Here is a 27,070-nt window from a genome sequence, read left to right on the forward strand (position 1 = left end):
AGCTCACTTTATTCAGTGTATGAAATGCTGACACATTATATATGTCATACATACACAACCAACAGAGTGAAGAAACTGTGAACAGTGGGGTCAAAAGGGAATGAAAGACACAAGCACAGCCTGACATTTCGAAGCTAGGCTCAATAGAAACTATTGCTGCTGTGAAGGGGCAGTCCTCTTGTTTTGAATACTTCTGAGTTTTGCTTAGAATTGTCAGACTCTACCTCTAGTACTCCATTGCCTTTGGACCCCACAGTTAATTTTCCCCCTTCTAATGTACACAATCTGCCAACTAAAGGCACACATCATGCAAGTTTATGCTACAAACACACACAAATAGTTTTTGAAACACCGTGAAGTTTTTAAAATTTCTGTTCCAGAACACACTTGCAGACTTTCTCAGTACAAACTATCTTATGGGATGCAGGTGAGAGCAGAAAACTTCTGGCTGAACAAGAAATCCACAATAGACTGCGGAAAGCCAAAAAGACTACAAAGAGAGCCAGGCATGCTTAAAAGTGAGCGATTGTCCATACTTGTCGTTGAGGCTGCTAAATCCTTTTACTGCATTGACCAAAAAGAAAAGCAGCTGGTAGTAGGCTTCCCGTATTTCCTGATGTAGCTCAGAACCGCAGCCTTCCAGGTGTCCAAAGTAACTGGAAAAACAAAGGGACAGGATGCTCATTTGTGACTACAATCTCAGCATTATGAAAGATGTCTCGCTGCAATGGTTACTCTGAGCTACCACTGTACTTGCAGCTGCCATTGTGGCTTTGAGCGTCCCCGGTACCCCTACACTGTGTTAGTCTTATTCAAGTCACTTTTTGCACCAACCTTTTCTAAGGTCTGGTTCACACCTGCATGTGGCAGAGCAGACTGCACCACTTTAGACTGAAGGAGAATTCTAGCTGCAAGTATCCCTTTGTGATCTCTGCCTCATGCACACACCCTCTTCTCCTGCATGGAGCTGAAACGGTAGACTGCCTCGGCTGCAACAACTGAATTTGGGTTCTTTAACAAACCGCGGTTTGTTTCTTGTCTAAGAAGCAGGATTGCAAACTGTGGTTCAATCCTGGTTTAGAATTGCAGTTTGTACCCAAGACACAAATCACTGTTGGTTGAATTATGTAATGAAAGACTAAACTATGTAACATGAACCAGACCAGAGGACATGCACTTGAAATGGGACACTGCACCTATCAAGGATGCATATTGTTTAAAAACAGGGACAGATGAATATTCACACTAGCATAAGAACATAAGAAAAGCCATGCTGGATCAGACCAAGGCCCATCACATCCAACAGTCCGTTCACACAATGGCCAACCAGGTGCCTCTAGGAAGCCCACAAACAAGACAACTACAGCAGCATCCTGTCTGTGTTCCCCAGCGCCTAAAAGGCATATCATTGGGGGCATGAGTCAATCAAGGCCGCTGATTTCAGTGGGACTTGAAAACGCTTGTACTTTTGTTGGATCACATCTGAAAACCTGGAAACAAATGCATAAACTGAACAGTCTTTATAAATGCCTCCTAGTAGTACATCTGAAATATATCCAGGTGGTTGTCATGCACCACAAATGAGAATTCAACAAGCCCATGCATAATAAGTGGGATTGCCTACGCATCTTACTTGGTGAAGTCTTTTTGGCAAGCCAGGAGTTCCAACAGAAAAAGAATGCAGGATGGGAGGAAACAGTGAGGTTGGCTGAGAGCTTTTAGGCACTGGTGGATTGTCTTCAGGACTTCCAAGATACTTTTGGCTTGAGCTTTCCTTAAAGCAAGGACCTCCAACACACTAAGATTAAAACACACACCGGTGATGACAGAGCAGCACATGTGCAAATGTTTACCAAGCAGAACAAAAGGTAGCAATAGTATTGGGACGGGGGAAGGGAAAGCTGCTGATTGTTTTAAAGAACAGTCTTGGGCAGAGCATAGGGTTGCCAACCTCTAGGTACTAGCCCACCTCAGGCTCTGCCCCAAAAAATCTCCAGGTATTTCCCAACCCAGAGCTGGCAACCTTAGCAGAGAAGCAATACAATCGTACCCACTCTTTCTGTCAAAACAGGTCTCTACAGAGGCTCACAGCAAAAATGAAAAAAAAAATTCCTGTAAGAAAATATTAAATATGACAAGATATAATAAACAGCAGCACTAGAACAGCAAGAGGAATATCCATTCTTAAATTGAGGACAGCAACAGTTTCTATCTTGTCTGTCCTCCCTCCCTCCCTTTCCTTTTCCTACCCTGCCTTTTTAGTTTATTAATGGTTAGATAAACTTATCCCTAGCCCTTATTTCGTCTTTTATTGAGACTGTTCTCCTTCCTTTATTCCTAACCTTTGGTTATCCCCTGCTATTGAAATAATCAAGGGCGCCACTAGTATTTTTAAAAGTTGATGATTTTTAACTGTAAATACGACATTTTAATGGTTAGAATATGTGGTAAGTTGCCCCCAGCCCAGCATTGTCGAGGAGGGGCAGGATAGAAACCGAATAAATAAAATACCAAAGGCGTGGACAAATTGAAGCTCTTACAACATACTGAGTGACACCAAGAAGGTTACAAGGAGATGGTAGGGGCACCAGGTTAGGGGCTTCCAATGAAGGCTTTAGCACAGGGGTGGTGAACATCAGGCCTGGGGGCCATTTAAGGCCCGCGAAGTCATTTGGTCTGGCCCTTTATGGGTCCTGGCAGATCTCTAGCTCAGAAGGATCTAAGACTGGTGATCCGACCCCTCCTGTGGACAGGAATAGCCTCTATTCAGGGCGGATGTGAGTTTGTTTTGCCCAGAAAAGGAACCTTTTTTCCCCCTTGCAGAAGAGTCATTAGCTATGGAGCTGCTAGGACCACCCAAGAAACGGTGTTAACCCTTTTCCACCCAGGCCATGGAGAAACGTATTCACTCTGTACTACAAGAGGGCTGGGAGTGGAAGTGACGACAATGAAGGGGTTAAAGGAGGCAGGGCCAGAATGCACGGGGGGGGGGGCGAGTTCTTAGCTAGTGTGTCCTCATTTCATCCCTGCAGGAAAAGGTAGCAGGAGCCGGCTGTAGAATCCGGCCCCGACCATGCAGAACAGCAGTAACTCCGGCGTGCGGCTGGACAGCTACGCCTGGCTGGTGCAAGAGTCCAACCTGTGCTACCGGGTGCGTGAGTACGCCACTGGTTGGATGCCTGCCTGCTTGCCCGCACGAGGGGGGATCATCTGGGGCAGCTGCCTGCTTGGGGCTTGGTTGGCTAATTTTTAAGTTGATAATTTTGTATGGCCCACGAATGATGTTATAAATATCCAAATGGCCCTTGGCAGAAAAAAGGTTCCCCACCCCTGCTTTAGGTGACTTTAAAAAAATCAAATTAATAAATTAATTAAATACCACTGAAAACAAGAGTTGCTCCCTCCCCACAGCTGTAGTATTCAACTCTCCAACACTCACCAATTTTGAATGTAAATGTCTTGGGACCAGAACAGCCATACGATCCTGTTCCTCTGCTAAAGCAGGGGTGGGGAACCTTTTTTCTGCCAAGGGCCATTTGGATATTTATTACATCATTTGTGGGTCATACAAAATTATCAACTTAAAAATTAGCCGACCAAGACCCAAGCAGGCAGCTGCCCCAGATGACCACCCCCCTGGTGCGGGCAAGCAGGCAGGCATCCAACCAGTGGTGTATTCACGCACCTGGTGGCACAGGTTGGTCTCTTGCACCAGCCGGGCATAGCCGTCCAGCCGCACACCGGAGTTGCTCCTGCTACCTCCGCCTGCAGGGATGAAATGAGGACACACTGGCTAAGAACTCACCCCCCCCCCCGCACGCGCATTCTGGCCCTGCCCCCTTTAACACCTCCATTGTCGCCACTTCCACCCCCAGCCCTCTTGTAGTACAGAGGGAATACGTTTCTCCACGACCTGGATGGGAAAGGGTTAACACAGTTTCTTGGGAGGTCCTAGCAGCTCCATAGCTAAAGACTCTTCTCAAGGGGGAAAAAAGGTTCCTTTTCTCGGCAAAACAAACTCACATCCGCCTTGAATAGAGGCTATTCCTGTCCGCGGGAGGGGTCGGATCACCAGTCTTAGATCCTTCTGAGCTAGAGATTTGCCAGGACCCACGAAGGGCCAGACCAAATGATTTTGCGGGCCTTAAACAGCCCCCAGGCCTGACATTCCCCACCCTGGTCTAGATGGACACCCTTTTGATTTAATTTCAACCCGGCAATTTGGATGTAAATTTGTTTTTTAAGCAGAGAAGTATACCCAGTTGGACTACCATGGACTACCACAGACACAAAAACCTACAACCTGGCTCACCTTTCATGACAAAGAGACTGGTCCTTAATGAAATCTAAGGCGTGCTTTAGGATAGGGTATTTCTCCTTGATGCTGGGCATGGACTTGGGTTCTTCCATCGAACGGAAAGAGAGAAGCCGTAGCCTTCCACGGCTAAACGGAGGCTTGCGTGTGGGAGTGGAGGGAGGGGATGAGGCCTCTTCTTGCTCCGAGGCACCACTGTCAGGCAGTTTGCTCGGCGAGGCCTTTTCTGCCTGTGGTGAGTCCGGCACTTGCTTGTGTAAATCTATCGCTCGACTGCCCTCGGGGGAAGCAGAATCAGTAGCTCTGCAGACAGGTGCTGCGTCCGCGGCCTGAAAATCCGCTTCGATTACAGAGCTTGTCCTTCGGCGTTTGTCTTTGTGGCCCTGTCCAAAGTCCTCCACGCTATTAGATTCATGGCTTTCTGCCTTGGTCCTTGCAGGTAGGAAACTCAGAAGTAAAAGGCTCTTCTGGATGCACTGTTGTGCTGCAAGGCAAGATTGACAGAGAACCATGAGAGCTGCTCAAATTCAAAGGCTCAGGTCAAACGTACCACTGAAAACCAGCTGGCATGAACAATGGTTTGGAACCCAAAACACAGTTGGTGTTTCAAACGCAGAAGAAGCTGTTGATTTAGAGCTGGTTGTCTGCTTCTTTTCCCTCTTGTTTCTACAGGGCAACAGCACCAAAGACGGAGCAACAACTGCAACTACAGTTTATTGATTCAAATGTGACACTGAACCAAAGTTGGCACAAATTGTTGATTCTGGGTTGCCAGCTGATTGCACCAAGCCACGGTGAAGGGAAATAAAACTCTGGGATTGACAAGATGTCTGAATTTGCCAAGCCATAGCTAAGTGTCCTACACCATGGTTTGGTGCATCGTCCAAACTGAGCCAATTCCACCAGCCCTTCCTCCCCACCAACCAGGATTCTAAGCAAGGATTAATAAACTGGACATTCCAATCCCAGTTTGTCTGTGGAGGGGGGACTTCAGTTTGCCCAGGCACCTGCATTTAAACCATCATCAACAAACAGCAACTTGATTCAAGACTTCCTAAACCCAGGACGGTCTAATTATGGTCCATGCATGAAGAAAGGAAAGAAGGAAAAAGGAACGTATATGAGCATAGCAAAAAGTTATGTTCACATCAGTCTTGGAAAACCTCTATCTGTAATGTCTGAATACAGCCAACTGCTCTCAGTATTGTGGGGCAGAACTCTCTGGATCTTGTCACCATGATGTGGATCAGGAAGAGGATCAGTTTCGAGAAAGTTCAGCACCCTTGTAGGACCTTCGGACCAGGTCACTTCCCCAGAGAAGAATTGGTTTTTATATTCTGACTTTCTCTACCATTTAAGGAGAATCAAACTGGTTTACAATCCCCTTCCTCTCCCTGCAGCAGACACCTTGTGAGGTAGGTGGAGCTGAGAGAGTTCAGAGATAACCGTGACTAGCCCAAGGTCACCCAGCTGGCTTCATGTGTAGGAGAGGGGAAACCAACCAGGTTCACCAGATTAGCGACCACTGCTCCTAAGCACTACACCATGTTGGTTCTCACCACTCCACAAAGGATCCTAGCCCAAGCCCAATGCAGCCTTCTATAATGTTGAACACGGCGGGAGAGAAACAGAAGCAAAGGGTAAAGTGTGAGAGTATGCAAGGACACTTACCAAGAGTTTCTGGGTTCACCTCGCACGCCTCCCCAGCTGGCTTCTCTTCCCTGTCGCTTCCCTGGTCCACAAGGAACTTTTGCTTCATCTCTAGCTGCAAAGGACAGGGTCTTTTCAGTGGTGGTGCCTTGGTTGTGGAATGCCCACCCCACAGAACTTTAATTGGAGCCTAGTTTGCTATCTTTCAGGCACCAGCTGAAAACATTTTGTTTGTTCCGGATTTGTAGCATGTTTCCTGTTAGTCTGACAAGGCACTTGCTGGTAGAAAAAAAATCGCTTTCAGAAACTTTAATGCCACTTCATTATCTATTCATTTCTTATTATATTTCATGGTGTTTTTTTAACCACTTTTTATGTGCCTTTTTAAACAGATCATAAACTTCCTAAAAACCCATTTATATTTATCCGTTTGTTTATTTGCTGTCAAGTTGCAGCTGACTTATGGCAACCTCATAGGGTTTTCAAGACTAGAGATGAACAGAGGTGGATTTCCATTGCCTGATTTTGAACAGTGACCCTGGATTTCCTTGGCATTCTCTTATCCAAATGCTAACTGGGGCCAACCCTGCTTAGCTTCCAAGATCTGACGAAATGAGGCTAGCCTGGGCTAACCCGGGCACAGTTTTAGTTCACTGATTTTTGGGGGGGGGGGGGTAAGATGCTGCAAGCCCTGACCTGGATGGCCTTGGCTAGCCTGATCTCGTCAGATCTCAGAAGCTAAGCAGGGTCAGCCCTGATTAGTATTTGGATGGGAGACCACCAAGGAATACCAGGGTTGCTGTGCAGAGGAAGGCACTGGCAAACCACCTCTGTTAGTCTCTTGCCATGAAAACCCCCCAAAGGGATTGCCATAAGTCGGCTGCGACTTGACGGCACTTTACACACACACAAGATGCTGCAAGCATAATACCTTGAGCAAATACTTAAACAAGTACGTAATTAAAAGCATACCATCCATATTCTGATCCCATCAGCCAGGGAATATACTTGTGCAAACTCATCACCTAAAAGTGCTTTGCCTCCGCTGGTGACTATGAGGGCAGAAAGGAAGAGGGAGGAAGAAAGAAAAACAAAACCCTTTTAAGACAGCTGATCTGATTTTTCAGGCAACACTGAGGGTTAAAGGAAACAGCAGAGGCGCTGAATGGACCTCTATCCCTATTTCCTCAAGGCACACACATGCATAGGAAGCTGCCTTATACTGAATCAGACCATTGGTCCATCAAGGTCAGTATTGTCTACTCAGGCTGGGAGCAGCTCTCCAGGGTCTCAGGTGGGAGATCTTTCACATCACCTGCTGCTTGGTTGTCCTTTTAAATGGAGATGCAAGGGACAGCACCTGGGGCATGCAAAACAGAAGCTCTACTGCGGAGCCCCTCTGCTGACTGTCCTGTTTCAGGACTCAATCTAGGATCAGATCCGGAACTCATGCTTTTTTCAAAGGAAACTGAAATCTTTCATCATTCCCAAATGCAGACAAAGTTGAAATTATTAACAAGTGGAAAGCAGTCTTTGAAACAACATCCTGTTCTAGGTCTCAGACAGCTCTTTCATCTAGAAGCACCGATGATCCCTGTGTGTTGAAAGAAAGATGGTAGCCACATCTAAATGACCAAACATATTTAAGAAATGGAGTCAAAAGTGATATAATCTTTGAGTCCTTAATTCTCAGGCACTAAACTGAAGAAGTCTCAGACTCTTGCTATAATCGGCTAATCCTTGGATTACTGTGAAGCTGGCCGTGTCCATTTTAAGAACGTGGAGATGGCCTCCTTACACAACCGTAGTGCATTTAGTGGCCGATTTATTTTTCCCCTCCCAGGTAGAGGAGTGGCAGTTTGATATATAAGCTTAGCTGCCTTTATTTCAGTTCCAGCCTCTAAAACGGGCAGCTGTTGCTAGTGGAAGTGGAAAGAATAAAATATGAGCAAAAAGAGAAATCCTTTTGAACCACCATTTGGGTTCCAGAAAATCCATAATTCACTCCTGTTCTCCTCACAGGCCCCTCAGCCTCCAAAATCTCCCTCCTCTCTTTAAGGCTGTTAGGCAGTAAAGGGAACAATCCATGGACATTTCTGCTTGAAAAACTTTCCACCAGAACAGGATTTTGCCCTTATCTGTTGAACTGCTCAGTCACAGAAGTCCTCTAGAGTTGCCCAAACCTGGGGAATCCTCCTGCTCTTTCCAGACCTTCTAAGTGTCCACAACTATGAAAGCCAGGGTAGTGTATTGGTTAGAGTGTCAGACTAGGATGCAGGTTTGAATCCCATTCTGCTATGGAAGCCTGACGGGTGACCTTGGGCCACACGCAGACAGACTGTTTGTCATTACAAAAAAAGCAGCGTTAATTGAACTAGGGACTAAGGTTTCCCCCCTGTGTCAAAGTGACATGCGATGTATGCCAAGGGGGCAAATGTTATTTGGGAGGAACACGCAAGCTCGCTTCTGACGGCTGAATTACATCAATTAAGAGTGTCTTCGTTACGAATAAATATTCACTAATGCAGGAGTTACCATATCTTTGCAGCTTCCCAAACAAATCTGAAGAGAGATACACCAAAGCAGCAAATGTGGAGTTGACAGCTTGATCAACAGCGGAACCAGCAACTATATCACTCTTGGGGGCCTGTTTTTTACATGCCTGTGTGAGTCCTTTGAAAAGCTCAGAATTTGGCCCACTGAACTCCTGGGCAGGGTCTGATTTTGCGAAGTCAAGGAGAAATTTATGACAGTCGCTGACGTGGGAGTTGAGGCCCTGGAAAGAATATCAGAAGAGAGAGAGAGAGAGAAAGAGACAAGTTGGGGGTGTGGCCCACAGACATGAACACATGAAATTGCCTTATACTGAATCACACCCTTGGTCCATCGAAGTCAATACTGTCTACTCAGACTGGCAGCAGCTCTCCAGGGTCTCAGGTTGAGGTCTTTCACATCACCTACTTGCTTAGTCCCTTTAACTGGAGATGCCGGGGATTGAATCTGGGACCTTCTGCATGCCAAGCAGATGCTCTACCACTGAGCCACAGCCCCTCCCCAAGTATACAAGTAGCAAATAACTTACTTCCATATTATTATGCTCGTTTTTTTTACTGCATTTATACCCTATCTTTCTTCATGCATGGAACTGTGACTGGTCAGCTGCGCAAGCCTAAGTAAGCCCATGTTTGCTGGTGATCCTCATGTCGGCGATAACCCTACTCAGTGACTGGAAGTCCAATCAAAACCCTCCAGGCCTTGACTCTGCCCTGGTCAATTGCAGTAGTGTGGCCGTCTCATGCCTATCTGTGTAGGGTACTGACAGAGGCTGGCATTAGGATGAGTGCCTAACACCAGCTCAGGAGGCTTCTTGAAGTAGTAGGCTTGTGGACATTAAAGTCTCTCCCGATACATCCCTCAAAGGACGGTACGTTCAGCCGAGGACAACTTGCTGGTGCTCCCCGGCCCAAAGAGCATCCGGCTGTGACAACCAGAGCCAGAGCCTTTTCGGCTCTGGCCCCAGCCTGGTGGAACTCTCTCTCTAGGGAGACACAGGCCCTGCGACATTTGATGTGATTTCACAGGGCTGGCAAGTTCTCCCTTCTTGCTTGTGGTTATACTGTTATTTAAAAAGGTAAAGGTCCCCTGTGCAAGCACCGGGTCATTCCTGACCCATGGGGTGACGTCACATCCTGACGTTTACTAGGCAGACTTTGTTTATGGGGGGGTTTGCCACTGCCTTCCCTACTCATCCACACTTTACCCCCAGCAAGCTGGGTACTCATTTGACCGACCTCGGAAGGATGGAAGGCTGAGTCAACCTTGAGCCACAGCTACCTGAAACCAACTTCTGTAGGGATTGAACTCAGGTCGTGAGCAGAGCTTGGACTGCAGTACTGCAGCTTACCACTCTGCCCCACGGGGCTCTTTATTTATATGTTGCTTATTTCCAATCCCTATTTTTTATTGAAATGGCTTGTTTCTCTCCCTTCCCTTTATTCCATCCCCTCTGTATGGGGAACTCCCCGCCACTGTGATAGTTTGAAGGGCGCCAATACAGTTTTTATGGTACTGGAGAATTTTAATTGTAACTTATGTTTTAATTGTTGAATATGCTGTAAGCCGCCCCGAGCCCGACCTGAAAGCTGGGGAAGGGCGGGATAGAAATCAAATCAAATCAATAAGAATAAAATAAAATAAAATAATAATAATAACGTAGTCCCTGCACTGGTGTGACAAGGTTTGAGGGGAAAGGGTTGACTAAGTACCTCTGTGCTGCCTCGGTTTGTTTGGCTGGGCACACTTGCTCCTGGAGTCTGTTCAGGACACATCTGCTGCCTGAAGACCGGTTTCCACAGAGAAGAATTAAGAACAGCTGTCACTTTTGCAGGAGACCGTTCGGTTTCCTTTCCTACCAGTCAGGGGGAGGAAAAAAAATAGAATTGAAGCTGGAACAGTAGAGGCTTTCCCTCTTGTCATCTTAAAATACACACCAGTGGAAATGAAAAGTAACGAAAGCCAAGCACATGCAGGTCTCCGTGGATTCTTCAGTGTGCACTATCAAGTCGCCTGTTGAGGGGGCTCTAGCCTATATACTCCCTGACATAGCGTTGTGTAGTGGCTAGAGTGTCGTACTAGGAGCTGGGAGACCCGGGTTCCAATCCCCACTCTGCCGTGGAAGCTTGCTGGGTGACCTCGGGCCAGTCGCACACTCTCAGTCTAACCTGCCTAACAAAGTTGTTGTGAAGATAAAATAGAGGGGGGGCAATGTTGTAAGCCACTTTGGGTCCCTGGTAGGGAGAAAAGTGGGGAATACATCCTTAAAACACAGGACATTAAGCAATTTAAGAGGGGCATAGATTGGTAGAGAGATGTACTGACATTCACAGCCCCTGTCTTATACACAAGCCTGGCCAGACTACAGATGAGCCAAGACAGAAGAGGGGAATCAATAAAGTTAAGATTTTAAAAAGTTGTTCATAAAACCCAAGACCAGAATACTTTAATCTCAGTGAATAAAAACATGCAATGAACTAACGCTACCTATAGCAATTCCTGACAATGTGAAACATCAGGTTTGTAGTTACACTAGCGTCAAGCACGAGACACTTGTTTAGTTCTGTTTCCTTCCTGAGTTTTGAATGCACTGTTGTATACCACTCAGGTAAAGGTAATTCCCTGTGCAAGAACTGGGTCATTACTGACCCACTGGGTGAAGTCACATCACAATGTTTACTAGGCAGACTACTGCCTTCCCCACTCATCTTCCCTTGACCCCCAGCAAGCTGGGTACTCATTTCACCGACCTCGGAAGGATGGAAGGCTGAGTCAACATTGAGCCGGCTACCTAAAACCGACTTCCGTTGGGATCGAACTCAGGTTGTGAGCAGAGCTTGGACTGCCGTACTGCAGCTTACCACTCTGCACCACAGGGCTCCTTGTATACCACTTAGCACATTATAAAGGAAAGAGATATACATTTGACAATCTTTTCCCCTTATTCCTCACCCACAACCAACTTATAGAAATGCAATCTGAATAACAACAACAAAATGAACCAATAAACATCCCAACTCACCCTGTACAGATTTCAGCAGCATACTCCGAGAAGCCAAGCACCCCATCAGCCTGGCCACGAGGAGTTGCAGATCCAGCCCCCAGGAAACCGCGATGTCCGGCAGGCCGTATGCAGTGACGGAGAACTTGTAGCCCCACTCATTGTTACTACTGTCAGAGTGAAAGAGAAACTGCAGCCGTGGGCCAGCCTTAAAGGTCACTTTCTACAGAGCAACAAAACAGTCACATTTTTGCCAAGGGTAGCATGACAGGAAGGCACATCAAGGAACATAACCCCAGGTCTAGGATCCCACACACACACACACACACACCCAACACTGTCCTCTGGCACACTTTTTTCAGCTGTTTGGTAAAACACTGCCCCAGCTAAATCACTTCCAGATCTAAAAACTGATGGAAACTAGGGCTTCCTATTTCACAGAAGAGCAGGATTCGAGTCCAGCAGCACCTTACAGACCAACAAGATTTCCAGGGTATAAGCTCTCGAGAGTCAAAGTCCCTTTGGGAGCACTGACTATCAAAAGCTTATACACCCTGGAAATCTTATTGGCCTTTAAGAAGAAGAGTTGGTTTTTATATGCCAACTTTCTCTACCACTTAAGGAAGAATCAAACCGGCTTACAATCACCTTCCCTCCCCCTCCCCACAACAAACACCCTGTGAGCTAGGTGGTGCTGAGAGAGCTCTAAGAGAGCTGTGGCTAGCCCAAGGTCACCCAGCTGGCTTCATGTGTAGGAGTGGGGAAACCAACCCGGTTCACCAGATTAGCATCTGCCACTCATGTGGAGAAGTAGGGAATCAAACCCAGCTCTCCAGATCAGAGTCCACCGCTCCACTACACCACGTTGGCTCCCAGTGTTACTAGACTCGAATCTTGCTCTTCTACTGCAGACCAACACAGCTACCCACCTGAAACTGTTTCACAGAGTTCAGCCCAAAAACAAAAAAAGGAAAAAAACCCTGGGAAACTGTGTGTGACATACAAAAAGGATTACACAAACAAGCTGCTGTCAAGCATTCCAAAATTCAACTGTACAATCAACTAGGGCTAGAAACTTGAAGAGCTTTCAAGGATGATTCTCAGCCTTTAAGTAACATGAGCTTACTACCCAAGCAAATGATTTAATGCAGGCTAGGATTCCTTCAAAGTGATTCTCATGATTATGAGGTCATGCACGGCTTTAGTAGTTCACAGTGAAATATCATTCATTGGGGAACCTCCATGTTCCACCTGCAGGCTTCCCAGAGGCACCTGGTGGGCCACTACAGAACACAAGGCATTGGACTAATTGGCCTGGTCTGGTGGGCTCTTCTTAGGAAGTCCTCAGTGGGGTATCAATGTCTTTGCCACCTCCCCAAGCCAAAAAGAAACACAGTAAGAAGATCTGCAGCTAGAAGAACCTTCAACTGCAGTGGAATGTCAAGGCATTAACTCCATGCACCTTGAGATCAGTTTAAAAGTCACAAGAGATCTCGCTTGCTCGCTCCTTATTTAAGCCACTCACCTTGGGCCACTTGTCCGTGCCAACTTTTGTGTCATACCGAGTTTTGGCTCCTCTCGCATCAGTGAACTCCAGATAGTCATACCTGCAAAAATGGACACAGCCTTAACTGACAGTCTACCTCCAGTCTGAGACAGCTGGATCCACAGGGGCTAAGACAGCAAAAGAAAGAGGAGAACGGAACACCGAACCAGCATGCCAGCGTGATGTAGTGGTTGAGAGCGGTGGTTTGGAGCAGTGGACTCTAATCTGGAGAACTGGGTTTGATTCCCCACTCCTCCACGAGTGGTGGACGGTAATATGGTGAACTGGGTTGTTTTCCCTATTCCTACACATGAAGCCAGCTAGGTGACTTTGGGCTAGTCACAGCTCTGTTAGAGCTCTCTCAGCCCCACCTACCTCACAGGGTGTCTGTTGTGGGAAGTGGAAGGGAAGGTGATTGTAAGCGGGTTTGATTCTTCCTTAAGTGGTACAGAAGTCAGCATATAAAAACCAACTCTTCTTCTTATTCTCAATGTGAGGGCTTCCTTTCATTAGTTGATTGGAAGGTATCCTGCATACACTGTACACAAATTGTATGTGCATTCGCTGTATCTTGTGAATGGGGCTACCCTTACTGCAGGGTGTTGTGAGCGCACATGCACACAGACTAAGCCACAGAAATAGAGCTGCCCTCCGTGTCTATTTATCTTCTATACTGCAAAACCCGTGGGGCCTTGGATAGTTTCACCATTTCATTTCCTTTTCACTTTCTGCCTCTGTATCTGACAGTAAACAGGCTGGGTCCCTAAGCAGATGATGAAACCAGCAAAATGGAGCCTCCCATAGACAAGGCAGGAGTCTCTACATACTTAGAGGGTTATGCAGGGGGGGAAATATGCAAGCTGACTGGGGAAACAACCCTTAAAAACTGGCCCGAGGACTAAAAAGGCTTCAGAAAGGAGGGAATATTGAAAGGCGCTGGATGACAAAACCAACCCAGTTCACCAGATTAGCATCCGCCGCTCATGTGGAGGAGTGGGGAATCAAACCCAGTTCTCCATATCAGAGTCCGCTGCTCCAAACCACCACTCTTAACCACTACACCATGCTGGCTCTTAATATAGTTGTCTTGTTTGTGGGCTTCCTAGAGGCTGGCTCTTAACATAGTTGTCTTGTTTGTGGGCTTCCTAGAGGCACCTGGTTGGCCACTATGTGAACAAGACAGCTGGAGTTGATGGGCCTTGGTCTGATCTATCATGGCTTCTCTTAAGTTCTTATAGGCTTTGAATGAACATGCGGGGCAAGCTCTGTTGAACTGATTTTAGAAACCAACAGGGCTGGCAAGGCCAAAGAGAAGTTAAACACAAAGTCGCCCCCAGGCCAATCACCGCACGTTACCTCCTCTCTGTTTCACATCGTTCATCAAATTCCACCTCGAAGTAAGTTGCCCCCGGACAAAGGAAGACGGTGACGTCGTGGCAGTTGTTGTCATAGTTGTGGGGAGATTCCAGTGCCCACGTTCGAAGCACCACAGGCTGCTCTTGCTGCCAGCTTTCCATGTCCACCTGGCATAATTTAAAATATATATATATATATCAAGACGGAGCCAGGATGGGAACCACTTCCCAAAGCACAAGCTGGAAATAATTCTGAACGAATGCGCTGTGTCCCCAGATAAAACCTAAACGCATAAAAGTTAGGCCAAACTTCTAAAAAGGTAAAGGTCCCCTGTGCAAGCACTGGGTCATTCCTGACCCATGGGGTGACGTCACATCCCGACATTTACTAGGCAGACTCTGTTTACAGGGTGGTTTGCCAGTGCCTTCCCCAGTCATCTTCCCTTGACCCCCAGCAAGCTGGGTACTCATGTGACCGACCTCTGAAGGATGGAAGGCTGAGTCAACCTTGAGCCGGCTACCTGAAACCAACTTCAGTTGGGATCGAACTCAGGTGAGCAGAGCTTGGACTGCAGTACGGCAGCTTACCACTCTGCGCCACAGGGCTCTAGGCCAAACTTCTACTCTGGTGTTTATGCCGTGCACTGGGCCTTCCTCTTTATTTGCGTTATGTGCCAGAAGTGGAAATGATGCCCAAAAGGTACAGTTTTAATAGTCAGGTACCTCTAGAAAAGGTTTTTCCCCCCCCCAGGATTCTGGGGGTCAAGTTTATTTTTTGTTGAATTCTATGGAGGATCTTAACCCCACATTCCACTTTAAGTTCTATTTACAAGTCCCTGCTCTGAATGCCACATTTTCTGGATGCAAGATTCTTATTAAATTGGAATGTTTTCCTGGAAGGAGGGTCTTTTTCTACATACCTGAAGATTCCCACCTAATACACAGGAACTCCAATCTTGTCTGTAGGAGGCCATGTTTCGCTGCTCTACCAATGGGCACAGGACTATTTGAGCAGGGGATTGAAAACTCAAATCCTGTCCTCCAAGACTTTATACAATGCTAAAGGGTTTAAGCGGGCTAATTTCCCCTCCTCCCCCGCATTTCTCCTCTTCGTTTACACACAGTTGTGAAGCATATTCAGTTTTCATCAGGTCCGTTTTTTGTTTTCATTTCCCCTTTTTGTTCATTTACAAAGTTGTATTTTTCTGCATCCTTGGAGAGTCCCACCCCCCGAGTACTCAGGCATCCTTTCCCTATCTGCAAGAGGTTTGAGTTCTTGCTGCTTTTGTAATCGGCAAGGGGGGGATACCTAGTATGCTATTAGATATAGTGATGTCCTTCAACAAGGAGAAAGTTAGACTAAAGAAGAATTCTACAGAACAGCCCTTGAAAGATAAAAAACATGTATTAGAAAGAAGAGTTGGTTTTTATATGCTGACTTTCTCTACCACTTAAGGGAGACTCAAACCGGCTTACAATCACCTTCCCTTCCCCTCCCCACAACAGACACCCTGTGAGGTAGGTGGGGCTGAGAGAGCTCTAACAGAGCTGTAACTTGCCCAAGGTCACCCAGCTCACTTCATGTGTAGGAGTGGGGAAACAAATCCAGTTCACCAGATTAGCCTCCGCCGCTCACGTGGAGGAGTGGGGAATCAAACCCGGTTCTCCAGATCAGACTCCACCACTCCAAACCACCGCTATTAACCACAACACCACGCTGGCTCTCCAGAAACATCGATCTGCACCCTTTTTGCGGGCTACCTTATCTGGATTCTCTCCGGGCTCCATCGACAGGTCGTTCAGTAGCTTTGTCAAGGTTATGATATCCTGCAGAAGGGCGCAGTGTGGAATGTCTAAAGTGCAGAAGTCCAGCAGGACAGTCATCTGGAGAGCATATACAAGACAGCCCATGAAGATTACGGGTTTTTATACTTAGCATTTAACTAATACAACAGTGTGCCATAATAGCCCGGTTAGCTCACTCACCAGCTGGCGGGTTACCATGGCAAAGACAGAGTTGCTCAATTTTTCCACTATGATCTTTCCGCTATGCTGAGCCAGGAGAGATTCTAAAATTTTCCTGACACTTGACAGGAACAGTTGCACATCTAGATGGAAAAAAATCAAGAAGGGACCATTGTACAATACGCTGGTTATTTTTTTTCTTATCGCTTCACAGCTATCAGTAGATTTCACAAATTACCACCACACAGTTCTGTAAAGGAAACATGCTGATTTGAAAAGGGGGGTTGAGTCAAATTCGTCACTTCTTTGGCTTGGATACCTACATTTTGTAAGGATTTCCGTGGCGAGGTTCTTGGGTGCCGAGTCGCTGCCCTTGAACTGCAAGTAGCACCAGGAAAGGAGGCTGCCTTGTACAGACCAGAATAAGGATGAGAGCACGGAACTGCTGTCTTGCTGGGCCATGCCCAGCATCAACATTTCACACTGAAAAATCAAAAGTTTGTGAAGTTGTCAGAAAAAGCGTGATGGGTGCTGGAGGTTTTCTGCAAACACAGTGACTTTGTTTCAGATTTTTGTAATCCCAGCTTTATTACATTGTTTATTGGATTTTTAATTAATTTAATTAATTCATTTATACCGCACCTCCCCCACCCCCCCACGAGGACCCAAGACGGCTCACATCATTTTCCTCTCCTCCATTTTATCCTAACAACCTTGGGAGGTAGGTTAGGTTGAGAGTGTGACTGGCCCAAGGTCACCCTGTGAGCTTCCAGGGTAGAGAGGGGATTTGAACCTGGGTCTCCCAGATACTACTACGACACTCTTAACCGCTACACCACACTGGCTCTCAGTGTGTTTCATCCTATTGATTGAACTGACTTACACTGTGTAATTGGTCTTGAGTCTCACCGTGCAATCCTGAAGGGTGGCGGAGCCACATAGGAGCCAGCATGACCCCAGTGCCAGCGACTGAGCCACTCTGGACCATCCAGAGTGGCATGGACGTCAGCACAGGGTGACTTAGCCCAGCGCCGGGGAGCAGCACAGGAGCACAAGCCCCATACGCAGTCACTTCCTCCCTGGCTGCGTTTTTCCGGCACGAGAGCTCGTGCTGGTGTCCGGGAAGGGGAAGGGGGACATTCCTGGCTGCCCAACTTCCAAACCCCTTTTGGCCCAGGAACACACCATTTTGCAGGTGTCTAGTTATGCTTGCAAAATAGCTGGGGCAGACCCGTGTAACTCAATGGGCAAGTTTCACAGTTTTTTTTTTTAAATGGTATTTTAATATATTTTTTCAGGCCGGGAAGCTTTCAGGAGGCAGCACAGTTGTGCCGTTCCCAGCCATGACCTCACTACCCACCCTTCAGGAATGGGCTGCCCATGAGAGAGATTATACATTTTAAAAAGTATTCCTACTTCTCTCGACGCCACCAACAGAAGAGTCTCCATCACTGTTAGCACTTGACCAACATCTAGGTCTGCAGAAGTTCCTTTCTCTGGTAAGAGCAAAAGCCCACCAGGATCCTGATTGCTGCCAAAGAGTGAACATTTTGCAAGTATTCTATTAACATAGGTTTGAATGTAAATCATTCAAATACAACAAATTCAGAGTACCAGTTGGATTCCAGAGTGTCCCACTTCTCAAGGTGTTTCTAGTTCTTATGCTTAAGAATATCATTTTTTCATTAAACAGAAAAGTAGAAAAAGGCTCTTACACTACAGGGAACCTAGGAGAGACTTTATGAAGCCAGCACGGCATGGGGGGGGGGGAGAATACAACCCCACCCACCATTCCACTTGTCACAGTTCCCTTTCTAACGCCTTCCTGGTTTCTGTACACCTTGACCCTCAAGTCAAATCCTCTTCTTCCTCTGCTTCTGCACATTTGTCAGGCTTAAAACTGTTCCCAGGTATGGGTATCACTGTTTTCCAAGACGCTACTGGGATGGAAATCAAAACTGGCGCAATTAATTAATAATCAACTCATTACATGGGGTGTTTTCACATCCCGACGTTTACTAGGCAGACTATGTTTATGGGGTGGTTTGTCATTGCCTTCCCCAGTCATCTACACTTTACCCCCAGCAAGCTGGGTACTTGTTTTACCGACCTCGGAAGGATGGAAGGCTGAGTCAACCTTGAGCCGGCTACCTGAAACCGACTTCCGTCAGAATCAAACTCAGGTCATGAGCAGAGCTTTAGACTGCAGTACTGCAGCTTACCACTCTAACCCACGAGGCTCATAAAATAACATTAACAGGTGATAAATTTAAATCAAAAGAGTAGGCTATAAAAGAGGGGTGATGCCGTCTATGGAGTAGGATCATTAGTCTCAGTTTGCCGTTTGCGTATCCCACTTGCCTGGAGATAAAATTTGGCTACCTGGATGGTTATCTCCTGGGAAGAGTCTGTGAGAAGAAGGAAAACATAGTATTCCTCAGATCTTCCTGGAAAAACTGACAGGATGGGGACAATGTATAAAGGTAAAGGTCCCCTGTGCAAGCACCGGGTCATTCCAGATCCATGGGGTGACGTCACATCCCGATGTTTACTAGGCAGACTTTGTTTATGGGGTGGTTTGCCAGTGCCTTCCCCAGTCATCTTCCCTTTACCCCAGCAAGCTGGGTACTCATTTCACCGACCTCGGAAGGATGGAAGGCGGAGTTGACCTGGAGCCGGCTACCTGAAACCGACTTTCGTCGGGATCGAACTCAGGTCATGAACAGAGCTTTTGGCTGCAGTACTGCAGCTTTGAGCCACAGGGCTCTTACAGGACAATGTACTGGGATCTAATATTATTATAGAAAGGGCAGTGCAACAAGCCATGTCCTATAGCTTCCACTTCTCCTGTTTTGCATGGACAAAATTGTTGGGAAAGAGGAAAGTGGTGGAATCTGCCATCCAGAAGAGCTAAGGGTAGAACATTGAAATGTGCAAGGGTATAAGTTCTCCAGTATTTAGGAATTTCAAGAAATTTGAGACATGTCTACGGGAAGGTCTTATTTTCTTGTATGAAGTGGCAAGCTTAGCAGACCATCTAGCATACCCTCAGGCTTGGCTAAGATGATGACGGGTTTTGAGAAAATTTTTTGCTGAGATGAATGGTCTGTCCTTTTGACATAATTAAGAGGTTTACCTGAAATAAGTGCAGAGGGATTTGAAAGCAAGATGGGCGGACGGTTTGTGTTCCTGTTCTGTAATGTTTTTCTGGGGGGAAAGAAGAAGAAAAACTTATTAAAAACAACACACACAAGCATTTAGTATAGAAAATAAATGTGAGGTTGAAGATTGCTACAGCAGTCACATTTCCCTTCTACCACTATCTTTCGGCAGAGAGTGAAGACTTTTTTTTTTATTCATCTAACATTGCCTGAATGATTCCTCCTTCCTGCCCTACGTTTCAACTGATGTTTCTGTTTTTTATACAATACACACACGTAGTTTAGTTTTGATTTTAACTCATTTTATGTGTTTTTATACTGCTCTCGTTTAGTTGTTAACAGCCTTGGCGGCCTTGATAGGGCTGAAAGACAGGATGTAAATCTTGTAAATGAATAAAATTAAAAAGGGAGTGCTAAGGCAATGGGTATTTATTGATTTACTTCATTTGTACCCTGCCTTTCTCCCCAATGGAGACGCAAAGCGGCTTATATGTTGGTCTCCTCTCCTCCATTTCACCCTCACAACAACCCTGTGCGGTAGGTTAGGCTGAGAGAATGCGACCGGTTCAAAGTCACCCAGTAAGCTTCCATGGCACAAGTGGGGATTCAAACCCAGGTCTCCCAGATACTAGTCTGACTCCCTTAACCACTATACCACACTGGGTAGTGAAGTGAAAGCAAGGAAATATATATACATATTTACACCGTGCTGGATCTCCTTGGTTCTGTTACAACGTCTCTTTCATGTTTTTAACGGATTGAGTGAGAACAAAGACAAGACTTAAAACTGACCAAACAAATGAAAATAGACAGTTTTACCATCATTGCAAAGAGCTGCTCCCGTCGGGTATGCCTCTCCGGGAAAAAGATGGCTGCGCCGTTGAGCAACGTGTTGTTGACTTCCTGCTTCAAGGTCTTCAACGGCGTGGACTCGCCATCTCTCCTGTCTACGACTGCTCAGAAAGATAAATGCAAAGGGGTGGCTGTGTTAGTCTGCGGTAGCAAGATAAAGCAAAAATCCAGTGGCACTTTAAAGACTAACAGCATTTATTTCGATATCAGCTGATGAAAACTCATACTGAAGTAGGTGACACAGGATTTTTGTTTCACTCAGAAAAATAAAGAAACTCTTTAAACTGAGAAGCCAAAAACAATCAGAATTCTGTTCTTATTTTTTAAGCTTTTGCAGACCAAAGAAAACATTGCCCTTTATTTAAATACTACATTAGGAAAGGGGCTACATTTGGGGAGGGGCTGTGGCTCAGTGGTAGAGCATCTGCTTGGCATGCAGAAGGTCCCAGGTTCAATCCCCAGCATCTCCAGTTAAAGGGACTAGGCAAGTAGGTGATGTGAAAGACCCCTGCCTGAGACCCTGGAGAGCTGCTGCCGGTCTAAGTAGACAGTGTTGTTGGACCAAGGGTCTGATTCAGTATAAGGCAGCTTCATGTGCTCATGTGAAATAAACTGGAATTATAGCAAGATTAACACTCACTCCCCTAAAACAAGCCTCAGAATCCTTTGCCACACCCAGGGAGCTTTGTGGCATGGAGCCAACGCGGAAAGTGTTCCCTGAAGGTGGAAAGTGTGAAAGATGCTGTGTTGGTACCAAGAGGGTTTCAAAAGCAGATCACCTTCACAGAGATGCTTGTACAATGCCTCGGCCGCTTCTGTGTCATCGGGCTTTTTGCTCTGTGCGTTTTCCTGAGGTTTTGTGGCTTTATTGTCTGCGGCGAGCACCGAGAAGCAGCTCTGCAAAAGCCGCAGGATCATGGTCTGGGCCTCGATGCACTCTTCTCGCGGGCTAGAAGGAAAAGTCACAACATCACTATAGCAAATACTCAGAAGTGGGGAACTTCACTTCAATTCTCAGCTATAAGAGCTGAACATTTGGGAGGTAAAAGTGATCTCTGCCTAAGAATGGCCTTAAGCTTCCATGTGTTACATTTTTGCTTATATGTTCAAGACACTGAAATACTTTACAATATTCTATGATGGCCTTTGCAGCACTTAATGGTAGGTATCAATCTTTTTGCTGTCCATCCTGTCTCCCCTGAGAACTGGTCATGTGGCCCGAGTAGAAGTTTATGTATTTTCTGTTCATGTAATTTCTGTCTATGTACTCCATGTTATTTTGATGTTATCATTTTAATATTTTAGCTCACACACACACACACACACACATTCTCTGTCCTTTTACCATTTACTTGTTTTCAATGTACGGATTTTAATTGAAAAAAATTAAAAAACATTACTATAACAAAGCTCCACTTCTACCAAAGTAAGAGTACCATTAATGCCCATTAATAGACAGTTTTTTGAGAGGTGAGGAACAGAGGGAGAAAGAAAAGCAAAATAATTGTGGTATCTATCCTAAGCTATCAAGAAAGCTCAGAATGGGTTACAACAAACCAAAGACATAGAAGTAAAAACTCTAGGAATTCTAACACAGCCAGTGTGGTGTAGTGGTTAGAACAGTGATACCCATTGGCTCAGGAGACCTCTGGCTCTTCTGAACACCGTTCCCCAATGGGGCACGTGCCCCATATTTCAGGAAAGTAGGCAAAGCCCTTTCCTGATGGGGCTTGTGGCTGGCAGGTCATTCCCACCTTGAAACAGAATGGGTTACAACAAACCGAAGATATAGAAGTAGAATCATAGAATCATAGAGTTGGAAGGGACCACCAGGGTCATCTAGTCCAACCCCTTGCACAGTGCAGGAAATTCAAAACTAACTCCCCCCCAACACCCCCAGTAACCTCCTACTCCATGCCCAGAAGATGCCCAAGATGCCCTCCCTCTCATCATCTGCCTAAGGTCATAGAATCAGCATTGCTGACAGATGGCCATCTAGCCTCTGATTAAAAACCTCCAGGGAAGGAGAGCTTACCTACCACCTCCCGAGTAGGAATTCTAACACAGCCAGTGTGGTGTAGTGGTTAGAACAATGATACTCAGTGGCTCAGGAGAGACCTGTGGCTCTTCTGAACACCGTTTCCGATGGGGCACGTGCCCCATATTTCAGGAAAGTAGGCAAAGCCCTTTCCCGATAGGGTTGGTGGTTGGCAGGTTGTTCCCACCTTGAAACAGCCACCAGAGGATATGGGTAAGCTATGAGCCTCCCTGAGATGCAGGCCTTGTGCAAGGGATGGAAGTAAAAGTGGCTCCTTTGATTGACGGTGATTACAAATATGGCTCTCCGTGAGCTGCAGGATGAGTACCACTAGATTAGAGTATCAGTCTAGGATCTGGGATACCCAGGCTCAAACTTCCACTCTGCCAAGCTTGCTGGGTAACACATTCAGCCACACAGGATTGTTGTGAGGACAAAATGGAGGAGAAGACAACAATGTAAGCTGCTTTGGGTTCCCATCGGGGAGAAAGGCAGGGTAACAGAGGAAATAAAACAGATTTCTATATTTTAAAAAATCAGCATCTGAAATCCAGACTAAAAATGCCACCTTCTACTCCTCTCTAGATATACAGGTAGAAAGCACAGCAACTACTATTGCAGGGCAGGAGGAGGCTTGAGAAAAGGACTTTTGTTACCATTGTTTCTCCCCACCTCCTTGTTGTCAGGAAGGGGAAGACATGGGAGAAGTTGTGCATCAACAGCCTGACAAAATAAGCCCTGACCCCTACCTATCTCTAGGGGGGGAGGGTAGAAAGAACAGCACCTAGGTCAGAAGGTGGTTTAGGAAGAGGAACACTTTGTGGGTGAGTGGAACAAGGGTGAAGATGCCAACCATTAGTCAACTGCTGCCCATTTGTGAGAAGTCAAAACTAGGAAGAATGTGGTTTCTCTTTCTCTCCAAAAGAGAAAATCTACTATTCAAAAGGTCAAGAAACTGCTCTGCAAATTGCTCCAGTTGCCATTATTTGAACTGTATATTAGCAGGGACTTCAAATGTAACCCACTTTGAGAATCACTCTGGCCAGAAAGTAGAGTATAAGAAATGCCCCATCCCAAATTCCCAACTCTTTCCTATTAATACAAAAGATGCTCTTTTTAGCCAAGGTTTACTACTGCCTCCACTTAAGTTAGAACAGGGCTTCAGACAGCCAATCAGCAGCAGAAGGGAGCAGGAACTTCAGAACTAGTTTCCTTTAACTGAAAAAAACCTACTTTTCGTGAAGTCTGCTGTAGAAATCCCAAAACAGCTTTAAATCAAGGCCTCCAAAATCCAGGTATGATCTGTACCTTAGACCACTCTCTTTCTTCTGCACCTAGAAAGAATATGGGGTCACTAGAAGCTGCACACTAAACACATTTCCCCCTTTTTTAAAATCAAAAATACCATGAAAGAGGAGGGAAGGCAGGGATGTTAATTGCTAGACGATTATCACAGATGCTGAATTCCAGCAGAATTGACCGCATTATTGCAAAACCTGGCCTATATCAGTGCACAAAATGGACACCATTCTTTCCCCTGGTTTTAAGGAGCATCCAGCAGTTACTAACACATCACCTTTCTTCATTTGTCTCCGGAAACACAGCAGAGTCAAGTGGAATCTTAAAGGACTAGCTAACTTAACGTGGCATAAAAGCTTTCATGGGTCAGCCTACATGTGAAAAAGCGGGCTCTGGCCCACTCAGATTTATGATGCAATAAATTTGTCAGCTTTTATGGTGCCATATGACTGCTTCTCTTACTTCTTTTATGCCTTAAAAAATGAAGAGTTCAGTGTAGTCTGAAAACCTCTTCCAGCACCAGTCGTTTTCCATCTACACCTAAGCTGCATAATCTGGTCTTGTTCTTAAAGTACCCAATGGGCTCTCCTGGGCCACTACATTATTTCGCAAGGCTTCTTTTCCAGCACCTCCTCTATTATTTACTACCAGCTATGTTCCTACAGCTACGTTACTAGCAGCTACATTATTTACTACATCAAAGCAGGTGGTCAATTAATCATGGGCTTAAAAACAGCCCCGAAGGATTCAGAGAGAAGATGGCAGAGAGACGAAGTAAAACATACCAAATCCTGTGCAAGTTGCTGGACGAAACACAGAGTCTTCAGGAGAAGAGTCGTTCCACAAATGGTATCTCCATTAGTTTTGCCGCACTTCATACAAATCATGCTTCTGCTGGGCTCTGCCGACGCGGGCCGAAGGTACCCGAAGAGGCTCAGACCTTGCACTCCGAGCCTCTCGGCCTTGTCTTGCCTGGTGCATAGGAACTTCACCATCAGATACTAAAAGGGACGTGACATCCAAAATTACTTGTAAAAGAAAACACAAGAAGCTGCCTTACACTGAATCAAGCCCTTGGTTACCCTCATGGTAGCAAAGTTCTGCCACACTGTACTCAGGAAGAAGGGAGTTTAATCACTTTATGAGAAATCAAATTAACTGCATATTATTTAGGACTGAGCCTCAATTGTAGGGTGCCGATCTTGTACCAAACATTAGAATGTCCAGATTATGTAGTCTGCAAATGTTATTGAATTAATGTAATAATGCCTTGAGCCCCTTTTCCTGCTTCTATTTTAATTATAGATGTATTTAATTTTGTATATATATATTTATTATTTTTCAATAATTACTTACATGTCATTTGACAATACATCTTATATACCAATAAAAAAATTTGTTTTAAAAAAGTATTAGGTGTATGTCTTCAATTTTATATATAATTAATTATAATTGACTTCCCCACCGTCTTCCTCCCTCTCTAAAATATCTACAATCTCCTTTGCATTCTTACATTCTATTTCATTATATGTCATTGGATATTATTCTTTCCCCTTATCTAATACCTTTCAGTAAGTAATAATCATGTAATATTAATAAGGAAAGAAAAGTAAAAACAATTAAAAAAATGAAGAGATAAAAATCATTTAGCATTATTTTCTCCAGTTACACATCTCTAATTAAGTGGTATATATCTTAAAAGAAAAAAACCCGTATATACCCCAAATAAAAAATGATGTTAATATTGTTTTCCCCTGCCCCCCACCTTTCCCAAATTAAAAGTCAAATTAATATTCTTCCAACTTTTTCAGCTTTTCTTTTTATACTTTTTCTTCTGTCGGAGATTTCTATCACCATTCACTTGCTTTTTTGAAGTGATCTCCTGTCTGGAACGGTCTATACCTATAGCTCCTTGAGTTGTTGAATCTTCTTCTTGTAATCCAGTAGTTTGGGCTGACAGCTCACTATTTCTTGTCACAAACTTTTCAATATCTTCCAGTGAGTTGATAGCATGTTTAGTTTGTTTGTAGGTAAAAGTGAGACCTTGTGGTAACAACCAGCTGTATTTTATTCCTTTGTTTCTTAGTGTCTCGACAAAGTCTTTGTAGATGGCTCTCTTTTCAATCAGGTGACGAGGGATATCTTTGAGAATTATCAACGGTGTGTTGTCAACTCTTAGCTAATTCTCCAGTTGGAATTTCATGATGCTGTTTTTCATCCTGATATCAACAAAAGAGATCAAGATCTCTCTGGCTTTTGTTTTCTGTACTCGTGATGATAACGGAATTCTATATATCTTGTTTATTGCAGCATTCAATTCTTGTACATTTAAGTGAAATATTTCAGCCAGTGATCTTATGATGTCCTCTCTGGTACTCCCAAGTCTTTCCGGCAGGTTGTGTATACGTAGGTTAAATTCCCTTTGTTGTAAATTCAAGATGGCTAATTGATCTTTCATTCTTTGTCCCTGGAGTTGTATTGCTTCAATTTGTTGCGCTTGAGATTTAATGTCTTTTTAAAATTCCTTCAAGTCATCCATATTGTTTTTAATTGAAAGTTCCATTTTATTCATGCCATTTTTCATTACTAAAATTTGATCTTTTATTTCCTTGATCTCATTTATTATGCCATCAAATTTCTGGGCAATAATTGAAGTTATTTGTATAGCTGATTGTTCTTGTTGTTTGGAGATCTGTTCAAACTTCTTCTTTACTAGTTCATTTATTAATTCATTTTGCTTGGCCAACATTTCCTGTATCTTTTGGTAATTAATTTCCATGATTCTCTGTGGTTTTCTTCTTCTTTTCCCAAATTTAAATGGAGTTTGAGCAGGCAGGTCAGTACTCGAGAGCTTCTAGGTTTTTAGGAGGGTCTGTTGACTTTGGTGCTTATTGCAAGGCGTTACAGGAAGATATGAGGCTGTGAGCTTTCCGTCACTCTCACTCTTTTCAAAAAGGAGGTAGGATTTATTTTGCTGTTGCACTGAGTGAGGCACATCCGGCCCGACAGTCCTGTATAATTTCCAAATCCTAGAGTGGTCACTTCCAGAATGAAGAACGTGCCTGGAGGACTCACCCAAAATAGGGAATCGAAAGCAAAAATTTCTCCTCCTCCCTTTCGCACCGCGGCCGCCGACTGGAAGCTATCGATGCCACTCAACTCTTTCAGGTTGTTTTTATTTGCCTGCTAATTCAGTTTTTGACAATTAAGCAGTCTTTCTAGTAGGAAGATCGTTTAAAATCGTGGGTAAATGGGGTGCAGAGTCTTTAACATAAATTTAAAAATTTCCAGGCGTCCAAAATCAGATTTAGTGAGCAAAAGGAATTCATGTAACT

The 27,070-nt window shown here is 45.1% G+C and overlaps 1 protein-coding gene across 1 annotated transcript in view; it reads right to left on the reverse strand.

Annotated features, from left to right (window-relative positions):
* The window catches only part of ZZEF1 (zinc finger ZZ-type and EF-hand domain containing 1), a 100,281-nt gene that overhangs the window by 37,312 nt on the left and 35,899 nt on the right, over window positions 1–27,070 (reverse strand). Inside the window, exons 13-31 of the mRNA XM_056864990.1 lie at window positions 24,521–24,736; window positions 23,670–23,770; window positions 21,178–21,347; window positions 20,366–20,499; window positions 19,522–19,592; window positions 17,802–17,916; window positions 16,709–16,868; window positions 16,407–16,528; window positions 16,182–16,304; window positions 14,422–14,588; window positions 13,045–13,126; window positions 11,541–11,742; window positions 10,231–10,373; window positions 8,501–8,741; window positions 6,938–7,017; window positions 5,987–6,080; window positions 4,313–4,799; window positions 1,634–1,798; window positions 537–656 (exon numbers count right to left, since the gene is read on the reverse strand). Coding sequence (XP_056720968.1) covers window positions 537–656; window positions 1,634–1,798; window positions 4,313–4,799; window positions 5,987–6,080; window positions 6,938–7,017; window positions 8,501–8,741; window positions 10,231–10,373; window positions 11,541–11,742; window positions 13,045–13,126; window positions 14,422–14,588; window positions 16,182–16,304; window positions 16,407–16,528; window positions 16,709–16,868; window positions 17,802–17,916; window positions 19,522–19,592; window positions 20,366–20,499; window positions 21,178–21,347; window positions 23,670–23,770; window positions 24,521–24,736 — 2,993 coding nt within the window. The remainder of the gene's footprint in view (window positions 1–536; window positions 657–1,633; window positions 1,799–4,312; window positions 4,800–5,986; window positions 6,081–6,937; window positions 7,018–8,500; window positions 8,742–10,230; window positions 10,374–11,540; window positions 11,743–13,044; window positions 13,127–14,421; window positions 14,589–16,181; window positions 16,305–16,406; window positions 16,529–16,708; window positions 16,869–17,801; window positions 17,917–19,521; window positions 19,593–20,365; window positions 20,500–21,177; window positions 21,348–23,669; window positions 23,771–24,520; window positions 24,737–27,070) is intronic.

The sequence above is a fragment of the Euleptes europaea genome, chromosome 19 (genome assembly GCF_029931775.1).
Source record: "Euleptes europaea isolate rEulEur1 chromosome 19, rEulEur1.hap1, whole genome shotgun sequence".
NCBI classification, from domain to species: domain Eukaryota; kingdom Metazoa; phylum Chordata; class Lepidosauria; order Squamata; family Sphaerodactylidae; genus Euleptes; species Euleptes europaea.